At 33.9% G+C, this 24,011-nt stretch overlaps 1 protein-coding gene and 1 non-coding gene across 5 annotated transcripts; one reads left to right on the plus strand and one right to left on the minus strand.

Annotated features, from left to right (window-relative positions):
• Nucleotides 1-4,093: 4,093 nt before the first annotated feature.
• LOC101262196 (DENN domain and WD repeat-containing protein SCD1) lies at nucleotides 4,094-23,576 on the plus strand. 4 transcript variants are annotated; one of them, XM_010320301.4, is made up of 31 exons: nucleotides 4,094-4,516; nucleotides 4,599-4,692; nucleotides 5,024-5,225; nucleotides 5,889-6,030; nucleotides 6,128-6,228; nucleotides 6,584-6,647; nucleotides 6,888-7,001; nucleotides 8,214-8,434; nucleotides 8,559-8,613; nucleotides 8,697-8,780; nucleotides 9,398-9,593; nucleotides 9,706-9,835; nucleotides 9,928-9,991; nucleotides 10,075-10,119; nucleotides 10,421-10,496; nucleotides 10,612-10,685; nucleotides 10,772-10,822; nucleotides 11,276-11,433; nucleotides 12,222-12,269; nucleotides 14,659-14,716; nucleotides 14,822-14,905; nucleotides 15,615-15,876; nucleotides 15,958-16,157; nucleotides 16,750-16,814; nucleotides 16,985-17,108; nucleotides 18,888-19,069; nucleotides 19,813-19,884; nucleotides 19,968-20,128; nucleotides 20,263-20,304; nucleotides 22,029-22,237; nucleotides 23,291-23,576. In XM_010320301.4, exons 1-31 carry the CDS (start codon nucleotides 4,343-4,345, stop codon nucleotides 23,384-23,386), a joined length of 3,648 nt encoding a protein of 1,215 aa, XP_010318603.1. In that variant the 5' UTR covers nucleotides 4,094-4,342; the 3' UTR covers nucleotides 23,387-23,576. The 4 variants fall into 4 exon arrangements, with proteins under 4 accessions (XP_010318603.1, XP_010318604.1, XP_025885978.1 ...); XM_010320302.4 differs by having other exon boundaries at nucleotides 15,615-15,867; XM_026030193.2 differs by having other exon boundaries at nucleotides 4,158-4,516; nucleotides 5,872-6,030.
• On the minus strand, nucleotides 13,110-13,218 carry LOC112941241 (small nucleolar RNA snoR137). Its single transcript, XR_003246338.1, has one exon. It is a non-coding gene; the product is annotated as a small nucleolar RNA snoR137 (small nucleolar RNA).
• Nucleotides 23,577-24,011: the final 435 nt, after the last annotated feature.

The raw sequence follows: 24,011 nt of genomic DNA on the forward strand, positions 1-24,011 counted from the left end.
TGAATTGTAGAAGTGATCATCATGGATGTATTTGGTCAATTTTCTTATGTTTGGTAAGTGAATTTTTTTAATGACTTGCCAAACATTTTCTCAAACAAAGTTCTACAAATGACTTTTTTCCTCAGCGACCCCCGTAATCCTACCTCCCCATTTTCACCTCTCGTATTCGCCATAATTACATATTAATTTTTTTTTTTACATATCAAAAATAAATTTAAAAAATAAGAAACTCACTTATTTTTTTAAAAATAATTTCTAATTAAAAAGATTCTCCCATCTTATTGTATCGTTAGGCCATATACTAATTTATTACGTAATCGACTAGGTATTTATAAAATTTTGAATATTGGTTTATCAACTCGAGGTCACTTTTTAACCTATAAAAAATGTACCTTATAGTTTTTTTTTTCCTTTTGAAAAGTATAGATAATTTAAGCTGTCGAAAAATAATGTGTGCTAATACATATTTTCGCGAAAGAATTGTCAAACATATGGATTAAAAAAATTAAAAGATAAGCATTGTTCTTAAGAAAAAGATCACTTTTGAACTCTCTAAAGTTTGATCAAATAAGTTAATTTTGGATCTAAAATTTAAAAAAATAATAGTTTTAAAAAGGGAAAATGCACAAGTATCTTCAGATTATGATCAAAATTTCAAAAATACATATTATTAACTAAACTAAGATCTTATTACTTCTGAACTTATTATTATTTTTTAAAATTTTGTACACCTCTTGTCTTATATGGTACACTCCGTAACTCCACATAATTGAGACGCATGGGAGATATTTGAATGTCACATAAGTCCAAAAGGTGCACAAAATTACAAAAAAAAATAAAATCAAGAGTAATAGAACCTTAGTTTACACAGTTTAAGGGATATTTTTACATTTTTCCTTTACAAAATAAGAATAAACATCTTTCTAAAGAAAAAAAATTACTTTAAACTTTGACCAAACAACTTTTAAAAAATAATAGTTCAACAAAAAAATCTGAAGATCAAACGATTAAAGTTGAACCTAAAAACTTGAATCCATAAATTCTAATCCACGGTCTCAAAGTCTTAAAAAGTGAGGTATTAGGCACCCTAACTCAAAGGTTTAGTAATAATAATACTATATAAGCCTTTTTTAACGAAAAATAATATATATATATATATATATTTTTTTTTTTATATATATATTTATTTGTCTTATTTTAATTTATTTCGAAATATCAAAGAATGTTTTTCTTTTATCAATTTTAAATTTAATTTCATATATGAGTCGAATATAAATGTCAAAAGCGAAAGAATTTGCACAGATTATTTAATACAATTCAATAATATAGCATTTTGTCGCATAGTAAGATCATTGCATCATCATTGTTTCTTCTTTGCAGTTATTCGTAATTTTTGACTAGTACAATATTTTTATATGTCATAAACGTAGTTAATGATAAATATTCTCTTTATTGAAAGAGCATTACTGATGCACTTCTAGATCTTGCCTCTGTAATGGATTTAGATTACTTGTTTCTGAATTTTGCCTATTATATTTATTTCATCAAAAGCCAGGTTAACGAAGTTTTTCATGTTTCAATGCTATTCAATTTTTATTTCTAAGGTCAAGTTCTATCATTAAGATATTTCAGCGTGCCGATCATATGGCAAAGGGATTAAAGTCTCTTGCTTTTATAGTTAATCGCAAGTGTCAGCTTAATTCTATCATCTTAGAAATATAATGTGTGAAAAAGGATGTGGGTAAATTAATTCAGCCGTGTTTGAATAAACTTAAAGAGAATAGCTTATTGATGTGTTCTTACTTATTGATCTTTTATTATATTATGTCTCCACATAAAAAATAGAAATAATTGAATAAACGGTATTAAATTTGTTATATCATCAGCAATAACTTCAATACAATATTATCGAATACAATAACAAATTAAAATTTAATTTATCAATAATAAAATAAAATTTAAAATTTTAATATTTATTATCTACTTTTAACTATCAATTATCTAATTTAAAATTTTACAATCCTCAATGGAATGCCAAATACCCGCCCAAATATGTGTAGCTGCTTTATGAATTTTGATGCATTGACCTTGATAAAATAAGTTAATTACATTAGCTCTTTACATTTGATCTTTTTCGAATACTTTGTGATTCTTTATCTCACATATAATTCAAAACACAATAATATTTTTAAAATATAAATCATACAAGTTTCCAAGTGAAATTACAAAGAAGAAAATGAATAAAAAGCAGAAAATCTCTCATTCAATTTTTATTTGTCAAAAAACACTTCCTAAAGAGCCATACATAAAATTATAATTTTACTATATCACCCTTTTTATATAAAAAACTCCAGAGAAATGACTACAATATTTTTTTGGTAACTAATTTGATTTTATTATCAAAGTGAAAATTAAAGAACATAAAAAAGGAAAAAATTGTGTATAATGGCAAATTAATAAATTGAATTAATTGCTATAACTATCCTTTGATTTAATTGTGTCCTGTAGCAAACTGTTTGTCAATCACCTCTCTCCCTCAAACTCTCGCTCGCCACTCTCCTCTCTCGCTCCATATCTCGCTCGTTTCCTCTCACTTTAATACAAACACAAGTGTATAAAATTTGTTTATATTTGTATAAAGCGAGAGAAAATTGTATAAATACATATATTTTTGTTCCCCTCTCCCAGATCTCGCTCGCCACTCTCCCTAATCTCGCTCGCCACCCTCGTCTTTCTCGCTTACACAAATAGAAACGAAATGCATAAACGCAATTCTATTTGTATAAAGCAGGAGAAAAATGTATATACACATGCAAATACATATATTTTATTTCTATACACTTATAATTATACAATAAAAGTATTCCTCTGTCCAGTTTCTTTTGCCTTTCTCTCTTTCTCGTTTTATACAAATTCAAATTATACATAATTTTTTTCTTTCTCATTTTATACAATTCGATTCAATTGTATATTCCCTGTCCGAGTCTCTTTTGCCTTTCTCTCTTTCTCATTTCATACAAATTCAAATTGTTTATAATCGTTCTATACATTTATAATTATACAATTCGTTTTTTACACTTCGTTTTATATAATTCTCTACCCATCTCTTTCTCTTCCTCGTTTTATGCACTTCATTTTATACAATTTGCTTCAATTGTATATGTATATCGAATTCTTCATATATATATGTGTGTGTGTGTGTGTGTTTGCTATGGAGTGCAATTATGTAACTTTGTTATAACATACAAATATGATTTTATGTTTACTATATGTGAAAGTTGCCCTAAAAAAATGGGGGATAATAAGTAACTACAGTGGATAATTTGAATGATTGTTTGCAAGAGTACTTTGAGATATCTTTGTTTCATTTGAAGAATCACGATATTCATATCTTGCCATTAGGGGTGCACAAATCGAATCATTAAGTCAAATTAAATTGACAAATCAAATCAAATAAAAGAACCCGACTAGTGCTTTGGTTTGATTGATTTGACGATTGAAAAAAAAAACCGACCACTCTTGGTTTGGTTTGGTATTAGAAAAAAAAAGAGTCAAACCAAACCCAAACCAAACCGACATATATTTATATATACATATACATAATTTATTTTATTTATAGATAAAAAATATTATTTACATATTATCTACTTTGGTGATATATATATTTTTAGTTAGTTTATGATTTTCAATTTTATATATTTTATTTTAAATTGGATTTGTAAAATTTGTATATATACATATATATAATTTATTTTATTTATAGCTAAAAAATATTATTTATAATGTACTTTGCTAATATATTTTTAGTTAATTTATAGTTTTCAATATGTAGGTAAGAGATAATTGGGTAATTTTAATTGAAATTGAATTGATTTGGGAATTTCCTTCTAAATAAGGATATATATGACAAGTTTGCTAACGGTGAGGTTATAAATAACGTTTCTTTAATTGTAAGGACAAAATTAACCAATAAAGCAAAGTTGAGGAGCATCTTTGACCCTTTTCTCTAATTTTTGTTAGCGATACAATTTTCCTTCAAGTAGAGAAAAATAAATTTATTTTAAAAATATTTAAACAAAACGAATATAAAGAAATTAAAAAATATTTTTCTCCGCAAATATACTTACTTTAGAAAGTCGGAAAATCTGTATAGGGCTGGCTTTGGCTCGGAAAGCTATTAGTTGCTAGTCTGTAGTCTTGACCCAAAATTCGAGTTGAATTCGGTCTCGGGGGACGAGGGTCAGGCCCAACAACAGCGAGAATTTTCTTGTTCAACTTCAATTCATATGAATGCAATGATTCAGATCGGAGTTAACGTATAATCTGAAGTTGGGATCTGTCAATGGCTAGGATCTTCGAGTACTTCGTAGTATGTGGTATTGGGACAGAGATACGGACCTTGGATGGTAACAGAGGGTACCATGGCGCAGGGGTTATGTATATGCCAGCGCTTCTTGATCAGTACCCTCCTTCCAATCATACTCTCTATCCTCCCCCTCCTCCTCAACTTCCTACTGTAAGCACTCTTTTCCAATCATAATTTAAATGATTATATGTCTTTTGCACTACAAATCATTTTTTGCGGTTCTGATTTGCAGTGTGTTCTACCAGCTGGTGTGGAATTCTACGGGTCAGGTTTTGATTCAAATGATCCATCAACTCTCCCCAGGAGTTATCCTATTGTTTTGACTGGTATGCTAGTAGCTTTCACATAATATCTTCCCTTGTTTTCTGGAATGCCATTGATTGTGTACAAATCCCTTCAACATACTTATGCTAGGCTGGGTTAAAGTTGTCTGGACGTTTGAACTTTACTCTGTACAGGCTGTAGCTCTATTGCTGGTCTTGTGATAAAACATTATATCTTCATTTAATAACGAAGAAGGATTTAATTAAACTGTTGTTTTAAGGTCATTTTATTAGAAAAAAAATTAATCTTTTATCTGTGCCTTCTGCTGTTGTCAGTTTAGTCTTTCCGCTTTTTTTTTTTTTATTGGGTTGTGATTAGTGTTAATGGCTATAGAGGGTGATGGGTCAAAGATTTACGTCAGCTGCATCGCATTTCGGGATCCTGTTTGTGAGGATATTGCCGAAGCTTACTGCATTCCTGTAAATTCATATGCTGACAAGTGCATCTGTCTTGTCTCACGCTCTCCCAGTTTTCAAATCCTTCGAGATGCCCTTGAGGAAATTTTTGTGCTTTGTTTTTCCTCCTCTGGAAGCAGGTATGGATTTAGAGCTTCGCTGTTTATGTTACAACTATGGACTGTTGACACATATATTGCACATCAATTTTTTATGATAAAAGTTCATACTTTGTATTTAGATCTCCCAGAGAGTCTGCAACCCGTTTCTTATTAATGAAAAAAATATTGCTATTTTATTAGTTTATTTTTCTGACAATCCTGCATTGCTCACAAGTGTATATCAGAAACAACCTCTTTACCCCACAAAGGAGGGGTTAATGCCGGCATACATCCTATTCTCTCAAAACCTCACTTGTGGGATTATGTTGTTATTATTGTTGTCAACAAGGGGAAGGAAAGAGAGAAGTTGATTTGAGAAGGCTCTCTACCTTCTTTGGTTTCACAAGAGGAAGTTAAGTGGAGAGAGTGTGAAACATCCTTTTCTAGGGTCCACCTTTTTTCTCCCCTTCTTCTCCTACTTTACTGGCTTATATTTTTCCCTACCCAGTTGTGAAGCAAGGGTTACATTTTTCCTTTTCTTGCATGTGCACAAAAAATGTTATAGAAGAATAATTATAAAACTTCTTATTCTTACTTGACTACAGAAAATATATGGATTGCAACAAAAAGTTTTTTTTTTTGTCCCTTTTTCTATATTTATCATCTTTCGCATTAATGTTGTCAGCTCTGCAAAAATTTCAGCAAGCCACTGTGGGATGTTATAGCATATTCAGTCTCCAATGTACCTTTGCCAACACCTGGAAAAGATAGGGTGCTATTTGCTATTGAGAACAGCCTTCTCTCTGTTGAAGTTCCACCAAAGGAGGGCCTTCCTCATGCCGATGTAAGCTTACTAGCATTTGTCTTCTTGAGAGTTTTTCCTGTTAGGGTGTCTCACTGGATGGTTGCTTCAGGATTGACTATATTTTACTTGATGACAGATATCATTTCAGCCTTTGCTTCAGTGTTTGGATGTGGACAATGTTATCCAATTATTTACAGCTGTTCTACTCGAGAGAAGGATTTTGCTTCGATCGAACATGTATATCCTATTGCTCTCACTCCTGGGGAACCATAAGTAAATTTGTTTAATTTCTTCGATTTATATGTATCACTGTTTGTATCATCTCCTGTTTCTTGTGCATACCTTAAATTTTAAATGATGTGTGATCAAGGTTAATTGCTTACTAGTATTTGCAAGACTCAGAAGAAAGAACTGAAAAACCCCTAAGCAGAGAAAAAAGGTGGTAACTGTATATATTTCATAATGAAGTAATCAGTACATAGGTTGTACCAAAACCATATTTACGAAGAGCTCCAATGTACTGTCCTTGTGTAGCTGATTCTATACTGTTGTGGGATTCATGTTTCCTAATTTCAACTTACTGATTTTGTAGGTATTCTCTGTTAACACTTGTATCAGAAGCCATATGCCATTTAATTTATCCGTTTCGGTGGCAGGTGTGTTTTACTGATTTATGAAATATTTTTGGGATTTATGGCTTGCTATTCCAATTTCTATCCTGTGCATTTTCTCAAATTATATTATATGCATGTATATATGAATTTATGAATGTATATTTATGTATGTCTGCACGTTTGTATGTATATTTACGTAAAGCCCTATCCTATGGGGACTTTATTATGTTTTGAGGTTTCCACGGACAGTCATCTGATTTTCTGACGTTTGTTGTGCTGAAGCATGTCTACATTCCATTGCTGTTTTTCAGTGGAGTAGACTATATTGATGCTCCTACGCCATACATGATGGGCCTTCACTCTGGCGTGGATACTTACGGGCTTACGATGGATGGTGTAAGTTCACTTAATGCTTATAATCTAATATAGACACTTAACTCTCTTTAACCTTTTCATTTGATACTGAAATAACTTGAGTTATCATTTTGAGAATAAACAGTCGTCTTCAGTGTTGATTAATCATGGAGCTTCATGGGCTACCTATTTTTGATAGTAAAGTAATTTTATTGGCAGACCAGCACCAAGAAAGTTCTACCTATACTTAGTTTCATATAAAGATGGCACTGTTCTTCCATGTTTCCTTTTTATTTTTAAGCAAAAGAGAAAGTATCTTGTGAGATTTTAAAGATGTCATAGAAATCTCTAAAGAATTCTTCTTTATCGATGGTGATCGGTCATACTATACATAGCCTTGCTTTGTTTTCTGGACAAATCCTGATTTATTTTTGCTTCTCTCAATCGACGACAGCTTGGATAGAAATGGTAGTTTGATAAGACTTTATTACATATGAATATGAGAGACATTATCAGGGAAATTGTTGGTAGCTTAGTTGTGTAGTCTGAATCCAGCTAGTTCCCAGGCTGGAGTGACTTTGGTAAAGTTTTGCACGGTCTCAGATATGCCAAGCTTGAGCCAGTATGAGTCAGGGTCGAAGCAGATCCAAGCTTTATAGGTTAAGGAATCGTTGCTTGGTAAATTCTAAATGACATTCTTTTAACAATCTCTTTAATTCACTTATCCTTCGATTAGGTTTTTCATGCATAGGATACTTCCATTTACCAGAACCACCACTTCACACAATAGTGGTCAAAACCTCCAGTTCGCTTATTAAACTACTGACGCTAAACTGCCTGACTCCGTTGTTCTCTAAGGTATAAAGACAAGGAGTGAGAAGGAGAAATTGATGGAGCTCATATATATATCAATCGGAAAAGCTTGTTAAGCCTGGATTTAAGGTTCAACTGGCAAAGGTTGAGGGACTTATGACTTAGATCACAGGTTTGAGACTTGCGTCATGCTAAGCCTGGTATTTAAGTGGTGAAGGGTAGAGGGAAGGGTTCATCAACTGAGTTCTGAAAGCTGCGGTTGTGGCCCTATACAGGTTTCCGGGTCATCAAAAAAAGCTGTGTACTTAGTACTTACCAAAAAGTAGTGAATTAGAGTCCTCTTCAGTATCATGCTGTATCTTGGAACTTAGCTTTAGTGTGCTTTGACTTAATTTACTATTTATCCCACTTTTTTGATTTGTTATTTCTTTGATGTTTTAGGTAGTTATAGTGGATCTTGAGCATAATCGCATCACTACAACAGAGGACATTCCTCCCATACCAGAGCCAGAATATAGTACCCTGCGTGGTGACATTATGAAGTTGTTGTATCCAAATGTTGTTGGAATAGACCAAATGAAGTCTACTCGAGCAAATGTCTCCGATCAGTTCCAACGAGGTGGCAACAGACCATGGGGAGAAGAACACGACATTCAAATTAGGTGATTCTTATGTGTCATTTTACAATATTTGTGGTTACTTTTGTTGTCTCAAGGAGGATACTTGAAGTTGTAAGTTAAGGTTTCAAATAAAATGACATATTACTGGTTTTTGTTCCTTTTGCAGATTTACATTCTTAAAGTTCTTTGCATCAATACTTGGTGGCTACCGCAATTTCATAGTAAGAAGCTTATACTTCTAACTAATTGGCGTATCAGGTGAAAGTGCAACTGAAAAATAAGATTTTTCATCACTTTATATCAGGAAAATACCGCAACACAGGTCTTCAACTCTCAGGCTTTCCTGAAGAAGCGCTCTCGGTCAACAAACCAGCCACCAGATTCAATGGTGATGTCGAAGTACCCATCTTGTGTTTGTAGACATACAAATTGATTTAACTTGCTTGTAGTATAAATATTTGGTCCTTTATAAGATATACAGGTTCAACACGTCAAAAAGGGCATGCAGGAATTTAGGATGGATTATTTGATGATAATATGCATTTGTTGATCCTATATGTTACATATATAATATTTGCTTAATCTATACAGGGTGTGTTTTTGTTAAATATTTGATGGGATTCAGTTTATTTTTGTAATGGACAAACAAATAAGACTGATTTTGCATTAGAATTTCATCACAGCATTGAAGGCTAATATCTTGATAAGATAGGGAGGACATAGCTTAGGACTGAGAAGTAAGGAGATTCTGACATTCATGTTCAACTTCTTTTGTTTTGTAAGCCTATTGGTGTGATATTAGTATAGGATGAATGCGACGAGGTCTGTTAAAGCTCAACCTGTAATGAAAAAAATTTCACCTCATCCACCTGCTTTATTTCTAATATATATGTATATTTCATAGGTACACATATACACCTATACTTTCATGTGCTTTTTCTGTATGGTTATTGCTTCTGGTGTCACCAAACTTGTGTATTTATTTTCTTTGTACTTTGCCAACAGATAAGTCAGTTTTTAGAATCCCAGGGTTTCTTGGATTATTTGGAGAGAGGTCTTGGTTCTGAAGAAAACAATAATAATCTCCTCGATAAGTTACAAGATGCAATTGGCAGGGGTCAAAATCCTCTTTCAGTTCTTCCTTCACTTATGGCAGAGCCAGAGATCATAACTATATCTGATCCGGGTGTGGGGATTTCAGGTATCTTTTCTTATTATTGTGATGTGTCTAAATCATGTTTGATGAACATATGATTGTTGGGATGGATACAACACTGATGTAAACCCCCCCTTTGCTCCAAAATAAAAATTAGGATCAGGTGCCAAATACTGTTATGACAGGTTTCCTGCAAATGTCAGAACGGAAGAGCAGGAGGAAAAGAGGAAGCAGATTCTAGCAGCAGCAAGTGGAGCACTTGAATATTCTGGGAGGCATACTACTAGGTATGTCCTATGTTATTATGCGGGATTTCTCTGGATGTTAACATCATTTTGCTTCTCTAAAATGAAAATTAATTTTTCCTCCATTTCATTAGTTCACTTTCAGTACTTGCTGGAAATGATTCAAAGGCCGAAAGTCTAAGCCCCAGAGAGCGAGCTGTATGTTCTCTATATTTTGCTTGTGATGTCTGTGATTCACTATTTTGTCTCTCTCAACCCAGTTTTTTTTTCCTTCCTTACAGGCAGAGAGGGAACGTATGGTTTTGGACATAAAAGTTAAGCTTCAGGTGAAGTATTTGTTACCCTTTTTATATCAGATGCTTCCTTCTATATATTCTTTCTCCACCAACTTTACACGGGAAATTATGAGCTTATAAAAGAGCCCTTGTAAAGTATTAAATTGACTATAATATTTAGCTTTCTTGCCAAAGTTTTTTTTGATTCCGACTTAGGTTTCTTTTGTCTGCTCTGTATATGTACCTGCACTTCTGTGGCCTCGTGGATGCCTCTTACTTTTTTGATGAAAGAAAAAAGACTTCTCATATAGATCTTTAATTCCATATCTGCAATTGCTTTTCCTTAAAACAGGGATTGTGGGTACGCCTTGTGAATTTGGGACAAACTGATGATCCTCTTTCCTCCTTTGAATATGGAACCATCCTCGGTATTTTTCATATATCCCAGAATTACTGGCTTTTTTATGGTTTATGCTGGTATAGTCTACTGTCCTAGCAAATGAAGAACAGGCTAATTGGTTGAATATTTGTGTTTTTTATCAGCACTTATTGAGTCAGATGCTGAAGGAATTGGTGGTAGTGGTTTCGTTGAATGTATAAGAGAGCACATTCATTCAGTACGTAGCTTCAAATCAGCACTGTTATCTAATCATTTGACATGCTTTGTGCACTGACTTCCACCCTTTGCTCCACATATTCATAGGGTTTGAACTGTCAATTGTCAGAGGAGCAGTTTATTGCAGTCAAAGAACTGGTAAAGTGACACTTCCCACTTTTAAGTGATACTGTTGACAATTTTCTTCAGTTTTCCCCTCTGAGATGACATTTTTATTTGATTTACAACTTCATGCAAGACTCCTTAACTAGCACTTTTACTTTTAAGTGATACTTTTACTATTCAGTATGCTTTCACTTTTGTTACTTCTTTCAAATGGCTTTGGACTGTTTTATTGTTGAGCCGAGGGTTAATCAGAAACAACCTCTCTACCTCTAAGGTATGTGTAAGGTCTGCGTACTCTCTACTATCCCCAGTCACCACTTTGTGGGACTACACTAGGTATTACGTTGTTGTTTTACTCCCTCACCTGTCACTAGAAATATCACAATCTATCCTGAGTATTCCCTCTTTCAGCTAGTTTGCCAAGAGCCCAACAGGAGCATTCATGGACTCAACTTGTCTAACATATACTTTTTCATACAACTGCAGCTGAAAACAACAATTAATCTTGCTATGTCTAGGAATGACATGGCAACTGTCAGAGATGCCCTGGAAGTCTCTGCAGAAATGTACAAGAAGGATATAAACAATGTCTCTGACTATGTTCAACGACATCTTCGTTCTCTTTCTATCTGGGAGGAGCTACGGTATGTTTCTGTCAACTAAATAATACATCATAAGTTGATGTTTCATAAAATATGTCACTAGTTGATGTCTTCTTTTCTGGTGTCATGTTAAATTACACAGTACAATCAAGGTAATAATAAGATCATATATGTCCATATATGACCAATCAAAGTCCCCAAGGCTTTCATCTAGTGGTAAGAGTACGACATGTGATGTGTGGGTTTCGAACCTTGTTGTAAATAAAAGCCTAGTTTTATAGTGGATAAGGGTAGAGGGCGGGCCCACTATCTGTCCAGTTTCAAACTTTACACCGTTGGCCCTTGGTATTTCTTGGTTATAAAAAAATATGTGACCCATCAAAGTATTCTTTCTGGAATTTTTACCCCTATGGTCTTCGAATATCCAGGTGCTATCTCCTTCATATATTTTTGAATATTCAGCATAATTTATTTATTTTTGAAATTGTTGTTCAGCATAAATTTTATTTCAATCCTAACTAGCTTTTATTGATTAAATTATAAAAGAGCTTCCACAAGTTTCTCCAAACTTACTACTGGAACTTTGAACAATTAGCGTATCACAATGGTTGAACTTTAAAGGATTAACTTTGTCCTTTTACCTTGTAATCACTATGCCTCAATTACAAGGGTGTCTTTTTGAATTGTGTGTTGGTAATATATAGGAACTAAGACTGAGGTTCATAACTTTTTTCAAACCTTTGTCTTTTTTCCTTTTTCTTTGATAGTCTATCAAAGTTTGAGGAGTCTGTATGAGGTTTCCGACTGACATCTCCACCTTCATTTTGCAGTTTCTGGGAAGGATACTTTGATTGTCTACTGGACCGTTATTCTAGCAAGTAAGCGATTTATTCATCTATGCTCCATACAAGTTTATATTACACCCATCATTATCTGTATGCTTCGTTTTGGCATATTAGCATTTAACAAGTCTTGCCTTGTTTTCCTTTTCAATGACGGTTATTTGGATTGATAATAATTTCTCTAAATGAATTACTGAAGCTAGGATGCGACATGTGGATTACGAAATACTTAGTGTCATTAGCTGAACTGCAGCATATATGTTGTAGACACTGTAAATACCGTCTCTCCTACATGAAAGAAATTCCAAGAGATTCCAAGGTAAGAGGTTTGTATGAAGAATTAGTCGGCGTGACAATACAATATAGGAAGAAGTTGTCCGACAGACATTATTTTATAAAAAGTTGTTGTCCGACATACATTATTTTATAAAAAGTTGTCTGAGATATAATAAGGCAAGGGAGAGTCAATTATTTTACATATACTAGCAATGTCCTCTCAATTGCAATGTTGAGTATTAATGATGTAAAAATCAGCACTAAAAAATAGTCTGATTTGTGCAGGGTTACAGTAACTGGGTGGGGGGTCGATTCACATTCATTCTCCATATCATGCATTAGTTTATATCTCTCCAAATAGAATCAGTTGTCACCTAGGCAGTATACTTTTTTTTTTCAATCATTGGCAATAGACTAAGATGACCAAATAAGATCATCATGCTGATGAAAACAACTTGAACATCTTCAAACAAGATCCAAAAATAAGACATGCCAATTACATTACTTCTGTTAAATTACCATATAGTAACTTGCAAGAGACCAAGAATATAATTTGCAGTATGGATATCAAAAAGGACATGGTAGCAGATATCCACAAGAGAATGTATCAGGAGACAGGTTTAAAGACTGTTTAGTGCTGACAGTTCATTTATGCTCCAGAAACATGAACATTGCTCACTTATAAAGAGAGTTCACCATAAGAAGCAACACCTTTTTAATATTAGCAACACTCATCAGCAATAGCAAGAAAACGGAATTTAAAAAGTTTTGGAAAATAAATGTTGATCCTTTTCCTTTCCACCTTGCAAGGCGTAGTGAATAAGGAAATAATTTAAGTTGTCATTGAATTCAAAAGAAAATCAATCTTTGTAAGAATCAAGCAGGACTCTTAATATACAACTTGCAGCTTCCAGTTGAGTCTTTTCACATCTCTCTATTACTCCCTCCCAAATAGCTTCAGAGTTATGCTTTGTCTTCAAGGTTAAGCCCACATATATTGTTGATACATTTTTTTGATGCCATGGGATAGTAGCTAGCTTCCGCAGATCATAGACAGAGTTGACTGGAGTTAGAGGCGGTTAATGCTATGTTGCTCGAACTCTCCAAAAATGATTTTGCACCCGTGTTGGATACTTGGGTTCTCCTAAAATGAACTACTTTTGAAGGATCCAGCGCATACCCATCAACATTTTTGAAGAGTTCATGCAACATAGTTTGGACATGAATTGAATGATATTTGAAAAAAGGTAGTATTTGAAGTAAAGCTGAAATGGCTATTCGGAAGTTGAAGCTGTGTTTCGACATGTATTTTACTTGTAAAAATGTTAAAAGGTATTTGGAATGAAAAAAATTGACAACATGTGTCATTAAACAGGTTCTTAACATTTTTTTTTGTCCAAACGTGCCCTAAGGCTCTTGGCCCAATTTTCATGAATTCTTGATACACCTTCAAAACCACCAAGGATTAGTCTCGTATATCTTGTCTTTCCTCAAGTTCACAGGAAAAGTGTCATTAGAAGGTGTGAAATTACCTAATTATTTTCTTGCCCACAGTTAATTGTGGAACTCTTGATCCAATCCTCAGTTATAACAAAGTTGAGCATTCTGTAAGCCCTTTCATAATTCATAGGAACAAGAAAGGAGAAATTGATCTCCTCGTCTTTAGCCCCTTTAAGTTGGAAAGGATGCTTGGGTATAAATTCTCCCTGCGTGTCAGTGGAGAAATGCATTTGAAATATTTGTGGTTCTTGTTGAAACATGCATTGCATGTGCATTAAAACCATTCAAAGCTTAGATATCTGCTATGTTTGCTTTTTTGCTGGTCTACATTCTCATTGTAGTTTGTCAAGTACTCAAGTTATCTATCATTGCTTTTCATGTATCCAACAAAATTGTTAAGAAGCTACTAAGCTGAGAGACATCTTCAACCCTATGTTTGAGTGATATAATACTTAAGAGATTAACCCTTGTTTATGCACTACTCCCCCAGAAACAGTGCAGTCCCGTGATCTTGGCGTCACCTTCCTTAACAAGTTTCTAGGCGTCTTTTGTGCTGCCATTTTCAATTATACTTAGATTTGACCCAAAAGGGAAAAAATGAAGGAGAAAGTATGCATGATATTTCAAATCTATGTTCTCTTTCTGTCAGGTCAACCAATTATGCAACTTTGGTGACAACCCAGCTCATTGTTCTGGCTACTCACATGGTACATCTTATCCTCATTGTGAAGTAGAAAGTTGTTCCACCCAATTGCTTTTGGGATGATATTTTCTCTTCTGAATATTGATTCTCTTCCCTTGTTTTTTTGAAGGCTGGCCTTGGACTTCATGATACTGATGCATGGTACATGATTGAAACAATAGCTGGGAAAAACAACATTGGGTACAAGCACATTGTGAGTTATATTAGACTTTCTCTCATGTCCCTAATCCGCCTCTCTTCTTTTTGACGTGGAGGTGTTTCTGTAGGTTTGCCATGTTAATGTTAGCTTATTATTACTTGTAAAAATGGAATGTTTCCTAGGGCGTTTCTATCTGTTTCTTGCTATAGTTGTGTAAATCTAACTCAATATGCTGAGGAATACAACATTACTGGTTCCAAAAAAAACCCAAAAAAAAACCAACATTAGCCAGGCTAGTTAGCTCCTTTTTACCCTGGATCCGTAATGCAGGAATTCTATGACTGGGCTGACATATTTTTTGGTCTTTTCATTTGATTTTAACCTATAGCTTATTTGTCATAGTTAAAACTTACTAATAATCACTTGTTGTCACACAGATTGTAATGTTATTTTTTAGTGCGTTATGAGAATCATTGAAGAATGTTTTAGCTGCTGCTCTGTTTAATTTTTGGCACTCTACCTTCTGCGCTTCTGGACTATATTGTTATTCAATTGTCCGTTTCTTCAGCCTTGTTCTCCATATTAGTAAAAGTTGGTAGTATTTGCATGCTTTAAGCATGTTTTTTGCTCAAAGTACTTGACACCATGTTTAGAACAAGTTTTCGAGGAAAAGAAAAAGAAAGGGTCTTAAAAGATTGAATAATGGACTTCAGTGTTGCTAAACTTTCTTACCTAATCTGTTAATTTTCTAATTTATTGTCAGATAAAACTCCGTGGATATTTATCCCATGTCCGGCATATGTTTGTTGGTTACTGGGGAATCCACTCAGTTAAGTTACAGTCTGCATCTACCTTGGGATTACTTTCCCCGCGAGCACAGGATGCATCTGATGATGCTCAACAACCTGCTGAGGCATCTGGTATCGGAAGAAGCTGGGTCCAGAGCATGTTCAGCAGAGATACGTCAATAAGAGCCAAGTCTTTTGGTCGTGTTGGCAAATGGTCTTCTGATAGTGGTACTCTAGGCATGTAGTATTCCTTCTATTTTGCACACTATGTTTCTTCCCTGTGTTGCATACTGAGATTCGCTATTCTATTAACTTCAGCTTCAAGCGAGAACGGGACGCCTCGAAAACAAGATCTATCAGCAGCTGGACAAAAGAAAATGCAGACCAGCATCCGTACATTAAGGGGTCATAGTGGTGCAGTTACCGCTATACACTGTGTGACGAAAAGAGAGGTTTGGGATTTAGTTGGTGACCGAGAGGATGCTGGTTTCTTTATTAGTGGAAGCACAGACTGCACGGTACAGATATATGAATTATTGAGTCTGAATGTTTGTTTATAATTATTACCTTTGTCATGGTCCAATTTTCCTTATGCTGTAAGACCCAATAATTTCTTTATTTTAGTTGTGAGATAATGTATTTCTAGTTTTAAAAAATTCTTAATGTGTCTGTATTGAATATTGGATTGATATGGACCCCATAGAGCAGAACAGATACAGATGGCACATGGAACTGACTCCAACTAGTTCGATATTGAGCCATAATGAGATGAATAGTGATTTCCATCTTTCCTTATGCCATAGCTTCCAATCACATGCACAGTGAACTCAGACACACATTTATTTGTGTATGTGTGTATAATATGCATTCTATTATCAAACCAATTAGTAATATACCCTCCTATTGTAAATTACATGCATTTAATGTTCTCATAAAGACATTCAAAACTAAAATAAAAGAGAAACAAGAGTCAACCATGTAATGCTTAAATGAGTTACCTATTGTGTATGACATGATTATCTTGTAGAGATAGAGAGCAGCAGTAGTAAATTCAAGTGTTTGTGATCTTATTTTGCCATTTTAGTTATTGCTCTGGCAAAAATTATGCAGGTGAAGATCTGGGATCCTAGCCTTCGTGGTGCTGAACTTAGGGCTACTCTGAATGGTCACACAAGGTAAGATTATATGTACTTTCTTCTCATTGCTGGTGTTTAGCTTTGCTTTCAACTTACATATAAGTTTTGGTTATCTCTTTCATTTTCCACCACTTGAAGTTGAATGTAAGAGTTTCTTGAGCTTCTCCTTTTTTTAGTTTCTTTAATTTTTTCATCTGTCTTCTTTACAGGACTGTTAGGGCAATTAGTTCTGACCGAGGGAAGGTGGTATCAGGATCCGATGATCATTCTATTCTTGTATGGGATAAACAAACAACACAACTACTTGAAGAATTGAAGGGCCACAATGCACAGGTTCCATTCAATCTCTTCATGTTGAATGTGCTCAATCCTTTTGTTTGATATCCAAATAGAGAATGATTCTTTTTTTGCTTGCCTTTTGGCAAGTATTTTCATTTATGGACTTCAAAGCAGTGAACAAGTGCAAATGTGGTGTAATTTAACATAAAGGAAAAGTAAAATCTCAAACTGAACTTGTACGATCTTGTACCAATGTTGCTAATGAACTGAAATGGTGTTGAAGTGGAATATAGACTAATCAGGAACCTAAGTTGTTTGGTATCTCTATAATTCTTGCATAATTCTATGGGTTGATTTTATCATTCTTATAATGACAATACTTCTTACTTTATTTCTTCTTAGACCATCTCCAACCCAACACCAATTTTTACACCAAATCCTAAATTTTGGCGTTTAGCTCCAACCCACACCAATTTTTACACCAAATCTGGTGTAACACTATTCATCACACCGATTCATTTTTTTAATATTTTAATATTATTTCATTATACAAACTTTTTATCAAACATTATATAAATGGTATGTTTTAATTAAATCTCTTGTATATTTAATTATTTTTATGTAATATTTTTATAATATTAATTTTAGATATGAAATTTAGCTTTTTTATAAATTAATTTTTCTATGCATGGCTTTTTTAAAAAAATTAAATTTATGTTAATTCTACTATAAATTATAATTGAATATAACTAAAAATTAACATTCACAAAAATTAAAAATGCACACATATAAATTTTTAACCAAATAATACAATGTACTTAAAAATAACCGAAAATAATAAACTTCATGACTGTCACGTTTTTGAAGAAAAAAAGTGCTACATGATATATTAACTTCATGTATTATAATGGACACCATGATAATTGAGGATGAGTTTGATCTTAATACACTAATCAAGATGCGTCAGAAGATCCAAATCCGACCTTAGAAATGACAATAGATGAAAATTATCAATTTCAATAATTTCTAGCTTGACATAAAAAATAAATGACAAAGAAGCTTATTTTGAACTACGTAATGCATTAATAGAGCATTTATGGGAGCACTGTAGTGATCTTGAAAGTTGAATATTATGTAGAATTTTTAAAATAATTTTTTTAATTATGTAATGTTTATTTAATTGTATTTCATTAATGATTTCACTTTTATTTGTATTATTTATTATTATGTATGATGTACAATATTTGCTAGCATTTATATTATTTAAAAAATTATGGTACAAAATAATTTTATATTAAACAATTATAAAAGGAAATAGTATGAATTCTATATGGTGAATGTTTTAGAAAGAATTTTGTTTTATGAATAAGACAATACAAATAAATAAGAAATAATAATATAATAATGAAGAGAGAGAAAAATATTCTTTTTTGGTGTAAAATTTGGTGCAGTGGGTTGGAGTTGATTTCACAAAAAATAGTGTTGATACCAAATTTGGTGTTTGGGTTGGAGATGCCTTTAAGCAGCTTATCAAGATGTCCAGTTACCTCAATCATCTGTGTTGCTAATGAACTGAAATGGTGTTGAAGTGGAATATAGACTAATCTGGAGCCTAAGTTGTTTGGTATCTCTATAATTCTTGCATAATTCTATGGGTCTTGATTTTTATCATTTTTCTAATGACAGTAGTTCTTACTTCTTACTTTAATTCTTCTTAAGCAGCTTATTAAGATGTCCAGTTACCTTAATTACGTGTACGATGTGTAGATGTACATTAATGTAACCCTTCTGGTGATTCTCATCATTATACCAAATCATACTCTCTTCTTGTAGGTCAGCTATGTGCGCATGCTTTCAGGTGAACGTGTCCTTACTGCTGCCCATGATGGGACAGTAAAGATGTGGGATGTAAGAACAGATACTTGTGTTGCTACGGTAGGCCGTTGCTCTGGTGCTGTTCTTTGCATGGAGTATGATGACTCAACAGGAGTCTTAGCTGCTGCAGGCAGAGATGCGTATGTCACTTCTATCAGCATTTTAAACAACCTGTTTATTGTGTTCATCTGAGATGTCATGTAAACCTGGTTTTTACAACTTAAAATATTATGATTAGGGGTCGTTAATTTTGAGGGAAAAGGAAAATTAATCTACTTACAAAAATTCTGCAGTAGTTACACGGAGATTAGTTTCTGGTACAGAACTCTGTATTACTATTGTGATCTCTACGTGACTACCATAATGTTTTGTTTCAGGAGTTCAAATTGAAAATCAAATGGAGTATTACTAATACTTTATAACTTATGCTGGACTCTCTGTATTACTTTTATATGAGATAGAATGTGGAATAGGCATATGTGTATTCGATTTACCTGGATAAGAGTATCTAAAAACAAAGATGTCCCTAAAGTAGGCTTTTCCTACATAATAATCTATGCATTACTATTGTTTACTGTGCAACACCTATGCATTATTATTCACCACATGGAAATCCATACAATATTATGCAGCACATTATAATCCTTGAATAACTTAGAGCATGTTTTAATTGCCTTATTTTAAGTGCTTTTAAGCTAAAATAGCTTTTAAGCATTTTTTTGCAGTGTCTGGGTAATTTTTAAGGAATGCTTATAAGCACTTGATGTTAAGCTAAAATGTTAAAAAAAACCAAAAGCCAATCCAAACATGCTCTTAATCGTTAATGAATATCTTTTGTTAGTATACTGGCACAAGCCTGACTTCTTTATATTTCCATTTGAAGGGTTGCAAACATTTGGGATGTTCGTGCTGGGAGGCAAATGCACAAGCTTATGGGACATACCAAATGGATAAGGTCAGATAAGGTTCAGAGTTATTATCTTTTTCCTTTTATGCTGTGCTTCTATGATAATTAATGGAACTTGTAATTTCAAACAGATCAATTAGAATGGTGGGAGACACGGTGATAACAGGTAGTGATGATTGGACGGCACGAATCTGGTCTGTTTCTAGAGGACAATGTGATGCAGTGCTAGCTTGCCATGCTGGTCCAATTCTATGCGTGGAGTATTCCTCAGCGGACAAAGGGATAATAACAGGTTACCAGTAAATAATGAAGTATTCGGTTTCCGAGTTACCTTTTATTGTTTCTCAGGGTATTATTATTTTTCATCAGTTTTGTTGATCAAAATCTTGAATAGTACGTTCTAAAGCATGAAACAAATGCTCTCAGGTTCAAGCGATGGTCTTCTGCGGTTCTGGGAAAATGATGATGGTAAGCATAAGTCTTTCCTGAAAATTGGTTGTTTAATTCCTCTGAGTAACCCAGTCTGTCCCTGACTTAATGGAGAATTAGCTAGCAATATGCAGTTAATGTAACAGGGAAAACATTGAATTGCATGTGAATCCATCTATTATAGTTTTATTATCATCATAATGAAGCTGATTCCCTTCTTCCTAAATACTAATTAAAAACATCCGAATCCTTGACTCTCTAATGGCATTTGGCAAATCAAATTGTTCAGACAGATAGCTCATTATGCCTTTTTGAGTTACACTTAAGCTGGTTCTTCGTTTATCTGTATTAGATACTATTCTTTTATCAGCATTAGTCTTGTAGTTTCTTGTCCGTCGATTTTTGTATGTTTTTGCTATTATTTGCTAGGTCTTCTTTACTTCTGTCTTTTTTTCCTCTAAACTGCTTTGATATGTGTTACTTGAGCCAAGGGTCTTTTGGAAATAGCCTCTCTACCTCCATGGGGTAGGTAGGTAGGGTTAAGGTCTACTTACACTCTACCCTCTCTAGACCCCACCTCCGGGATTTCACTGGGTTTGTTGTTGTTGTATTAGAATTTAGATACTAATATGTTGTAAGTTATTAATGACATCTCTCTATTTAAGGTGAGATTTCTACCTGTAATATCAATAATAGTACAACTCGCCTTGTCAAAGGCTCGCTTAACCCTGAAGCGAGGTGCAAGACATGTTGAGCATTTTGCCCCACTTAATGCGCTTCACTGTCATTATCATTAAGGTCCTAAGACATATTTTATCCAATAAGCATCTCTTAACAAGGCGACGCTAAACAATGAATATTTCTCTTGTCGTAATTTTTTTTCAATCTCTTTGTCCTATGTTATTAATGCTTTTTAGTATTAGTCTTGGACTAAGCATATATTTTTGTATCTTTCCATTTGAACCTTTTTTTTCTCGTTAAAGCCCATGTGTTATGTGCGCTTAAAGCCCTAGCGGACCTTAGAATTTTTTTTTTTTTTGTGATTTTCGATTTTGATAACATTGGACCCAACTTATCTTTTCTTTTTCTCTTTTTAATCATTAAAGAAACTGGAACCCTCTATGTTCAATTTGATTTATGGAATTGTTCAAACTTTTTGTGACATTCTAAAGTTGGGAAGCATCAAACATAATCACAAGTTTAGAACCTGTATTTTAAATATTTTTGTTAGCATGATGAAGTTTTTCTTTCACTCAACCCTCTCCAGACCTCACTTGTGGGATTACACAGGGTATGTCGTTTTAACACCATCATATCAAAAGTCTATCATCAATATAATGTAGCCTTGTAATGCCAGAAGTCTGATATTTAATGTACCCTTACCAGGCCGAGAATTCAGAGTTTTCACATTGAATTGTACTGATTGTGAACTGTCATGGTTAGTACATAAGACTTTCCGTATCCATTTGAGCAATCTGATCTTAGATTGCATCTCTGACCATGGATGGGGTTTTACTCTTTTACTGGCTGACATTGTCAATATGATTGTCAACTGTGCTATTAAAATTTAGTATATAGGAGTATTAAGCAACACATTCACACAATATTCTTATATACAGCGTGCTTCTAGCTTTGCTGGACATTCGATGTTTGGGATGTTGGTAGACGAATGTTGACATTAGTTAACTATCTTCTCTTCCATAGAGATGTATGGACGATGAACTGGTTGATTGAATAACTAAAGCTGTTCTTTTTATGTGTAGGCGGCATAAGGTGTATAAAGAATGTCACTATCCATACTGCCTCAATATTGTCCATTGATGCTGGGGAACACTGGTTAGGAATAGGGGCTGCTGATAATTCAATGTCTCTCTTTCACCGTCCTCAAGAGAGGCTAGGTGGCTTCTCTAGTGCTGGTTCAAAAATGGCGGGATGGCAGCTCTACAGAACTCCTCAGAAAACAGCAGCAATGGTATGCATTTTTTTTTTGGGAGATAGATTGTTTGTTGTTGAGATAATGGTAAAATAACACATCTGAACTATCACTTTTTTGCAAGTTTCACACCCCAACTATCCGTTTTCTTTTCCTACCTAAACTATCACCATCTTTGTATTAAAATACAGTTGAAGCTGACTAGGCCAACTATGAGTTGTTCTTGTTTCCTACTTGAACTATCACCATCTACTCAACTAGATAAGTTTTAATACATAGATGATGGTGATAATTCAAGTAGGAAAAGAGAATAGATCATAGTTGGGGTGTGAAGAAGTGATAGTTCAAGTGTATTTTTGACCATTGTCTTTTTCTTTTTTGGCTGTACCAGTCCTAAACCTTTTTTGAGTGATACTAATAGAAAAAGCATCTAATGAATCAAGGAACTAGCAATAATAATTTTTAAAATGCGCCTAGGCAGCAGTGTTATCAAAGACGCGCTATAAGCGCGCTTAAGCCCTGAAGCGAGGCTCAAAACGTGTTAAGCGCTTCGCCTCACTTTATGTGCGCTTCATGTTGTCAATCAAGGTTCTAAGGCAAACATTTCCTTGCCAATGAGCCTCTTATAAAGAAGTGAAACTAACTAATTGATATTTCACTTTATCATAATTCTTTTTCAATTTCTTTGGTCATATATTTGTATAATTATTAGACTTGGACTAAAATATATATTTGTATTCTTTTCTCCCTTTGCGCCTTTTTTCATTAAAGTTCATGCTTTATTTGCGCTTTGCACTTAAAGCCTCCACGGACCTTACAACTTTTTTGGGCTTTTAGCCTTTGATAACACTGCAGTAGGCACTAGTTTCGAGGTTTACATTTGAATTAGTGGAGCAAACTCCGGTGGTCCTTGTGATCACCGGAAAACACTTCTCTTCAGGTCTCCACTATGTCAATTTTCCTGTTTTAGTATTTTCTTTTCTAAATTCTTTTTTCTTGCCATGCCCTGCTGCCTTGGAATAGATCAGCTGTAGTGTTAAATACTGTATCATTTGCTCTTTAACTTTATATGCCATCATCTTTTATCTTCAGGTACGATGTGTGGCTTCTGATCTTGAAAGGAAAAGGATTTGTAGTGGTGGACGCAATGGGTTGCTTAGACTGTGGGATGCTACTATAAACATCTAGGTTTTAAGGGTGACTCCTGCATTTTCTTAGGGATTATGTGTATAAGTTTGCTCTATTTGGTTGCACTAGTCACTACGTACATGCATTGTACATGTATCTTGTATAATTTGTACTCAAAATAGATTGGACTTTTAAGCTCGTGAAAATTCTTGAACATTTGTCTGAGTTATAAAGTTCTTTTCTTTCAAAATATTTAGCTCGATAAATTTATTGGGGCAGCCTTACAAGATTTTATAGCAACTATCTCTGTGATTTTTTATGGCAACTATCTTGAACATATGCATATGCAGACATATTACATACTCCACACCACATACAAATCGTGAAGACAATATGAATAAAAATTATCAAACTTATTATGAGCAACATAATACACAAGTATGTTATCCAGATGTGTATTGTGTGGGGCTGAACTGGCTAGAAGTAATTTGTTGTTATTAGTGAAGTAGCAAGCAACCTGCTATAGTAAGATGTTGTGTATGCCTGCTTTATAATGTAGATACACTTCAGCATACTTCTCTCTAAGGTGGAAAGCTCCAGTGTGAACTCTTAAAATCCCTGACTTTGGCAAGTTGGTTTAGCCCCCTTCATCTTAGACGCGAAGTATTAGGGTAAACCAGTATGA

This window comes from Solanum lycopersicum, chromosome 3 (genome assembly GCF_036512215.1).
Source record: "Solanum lycopersicum chromosome 3, SLM_r2.1".
In the NCBI taxonomy this organism is placed as follows: Eukaryota; Viridiplantae; Streptophyta; class Magnoliopsida; order Solanales; family Solanaceae; genus Solanum; species Solanum lycopersicum.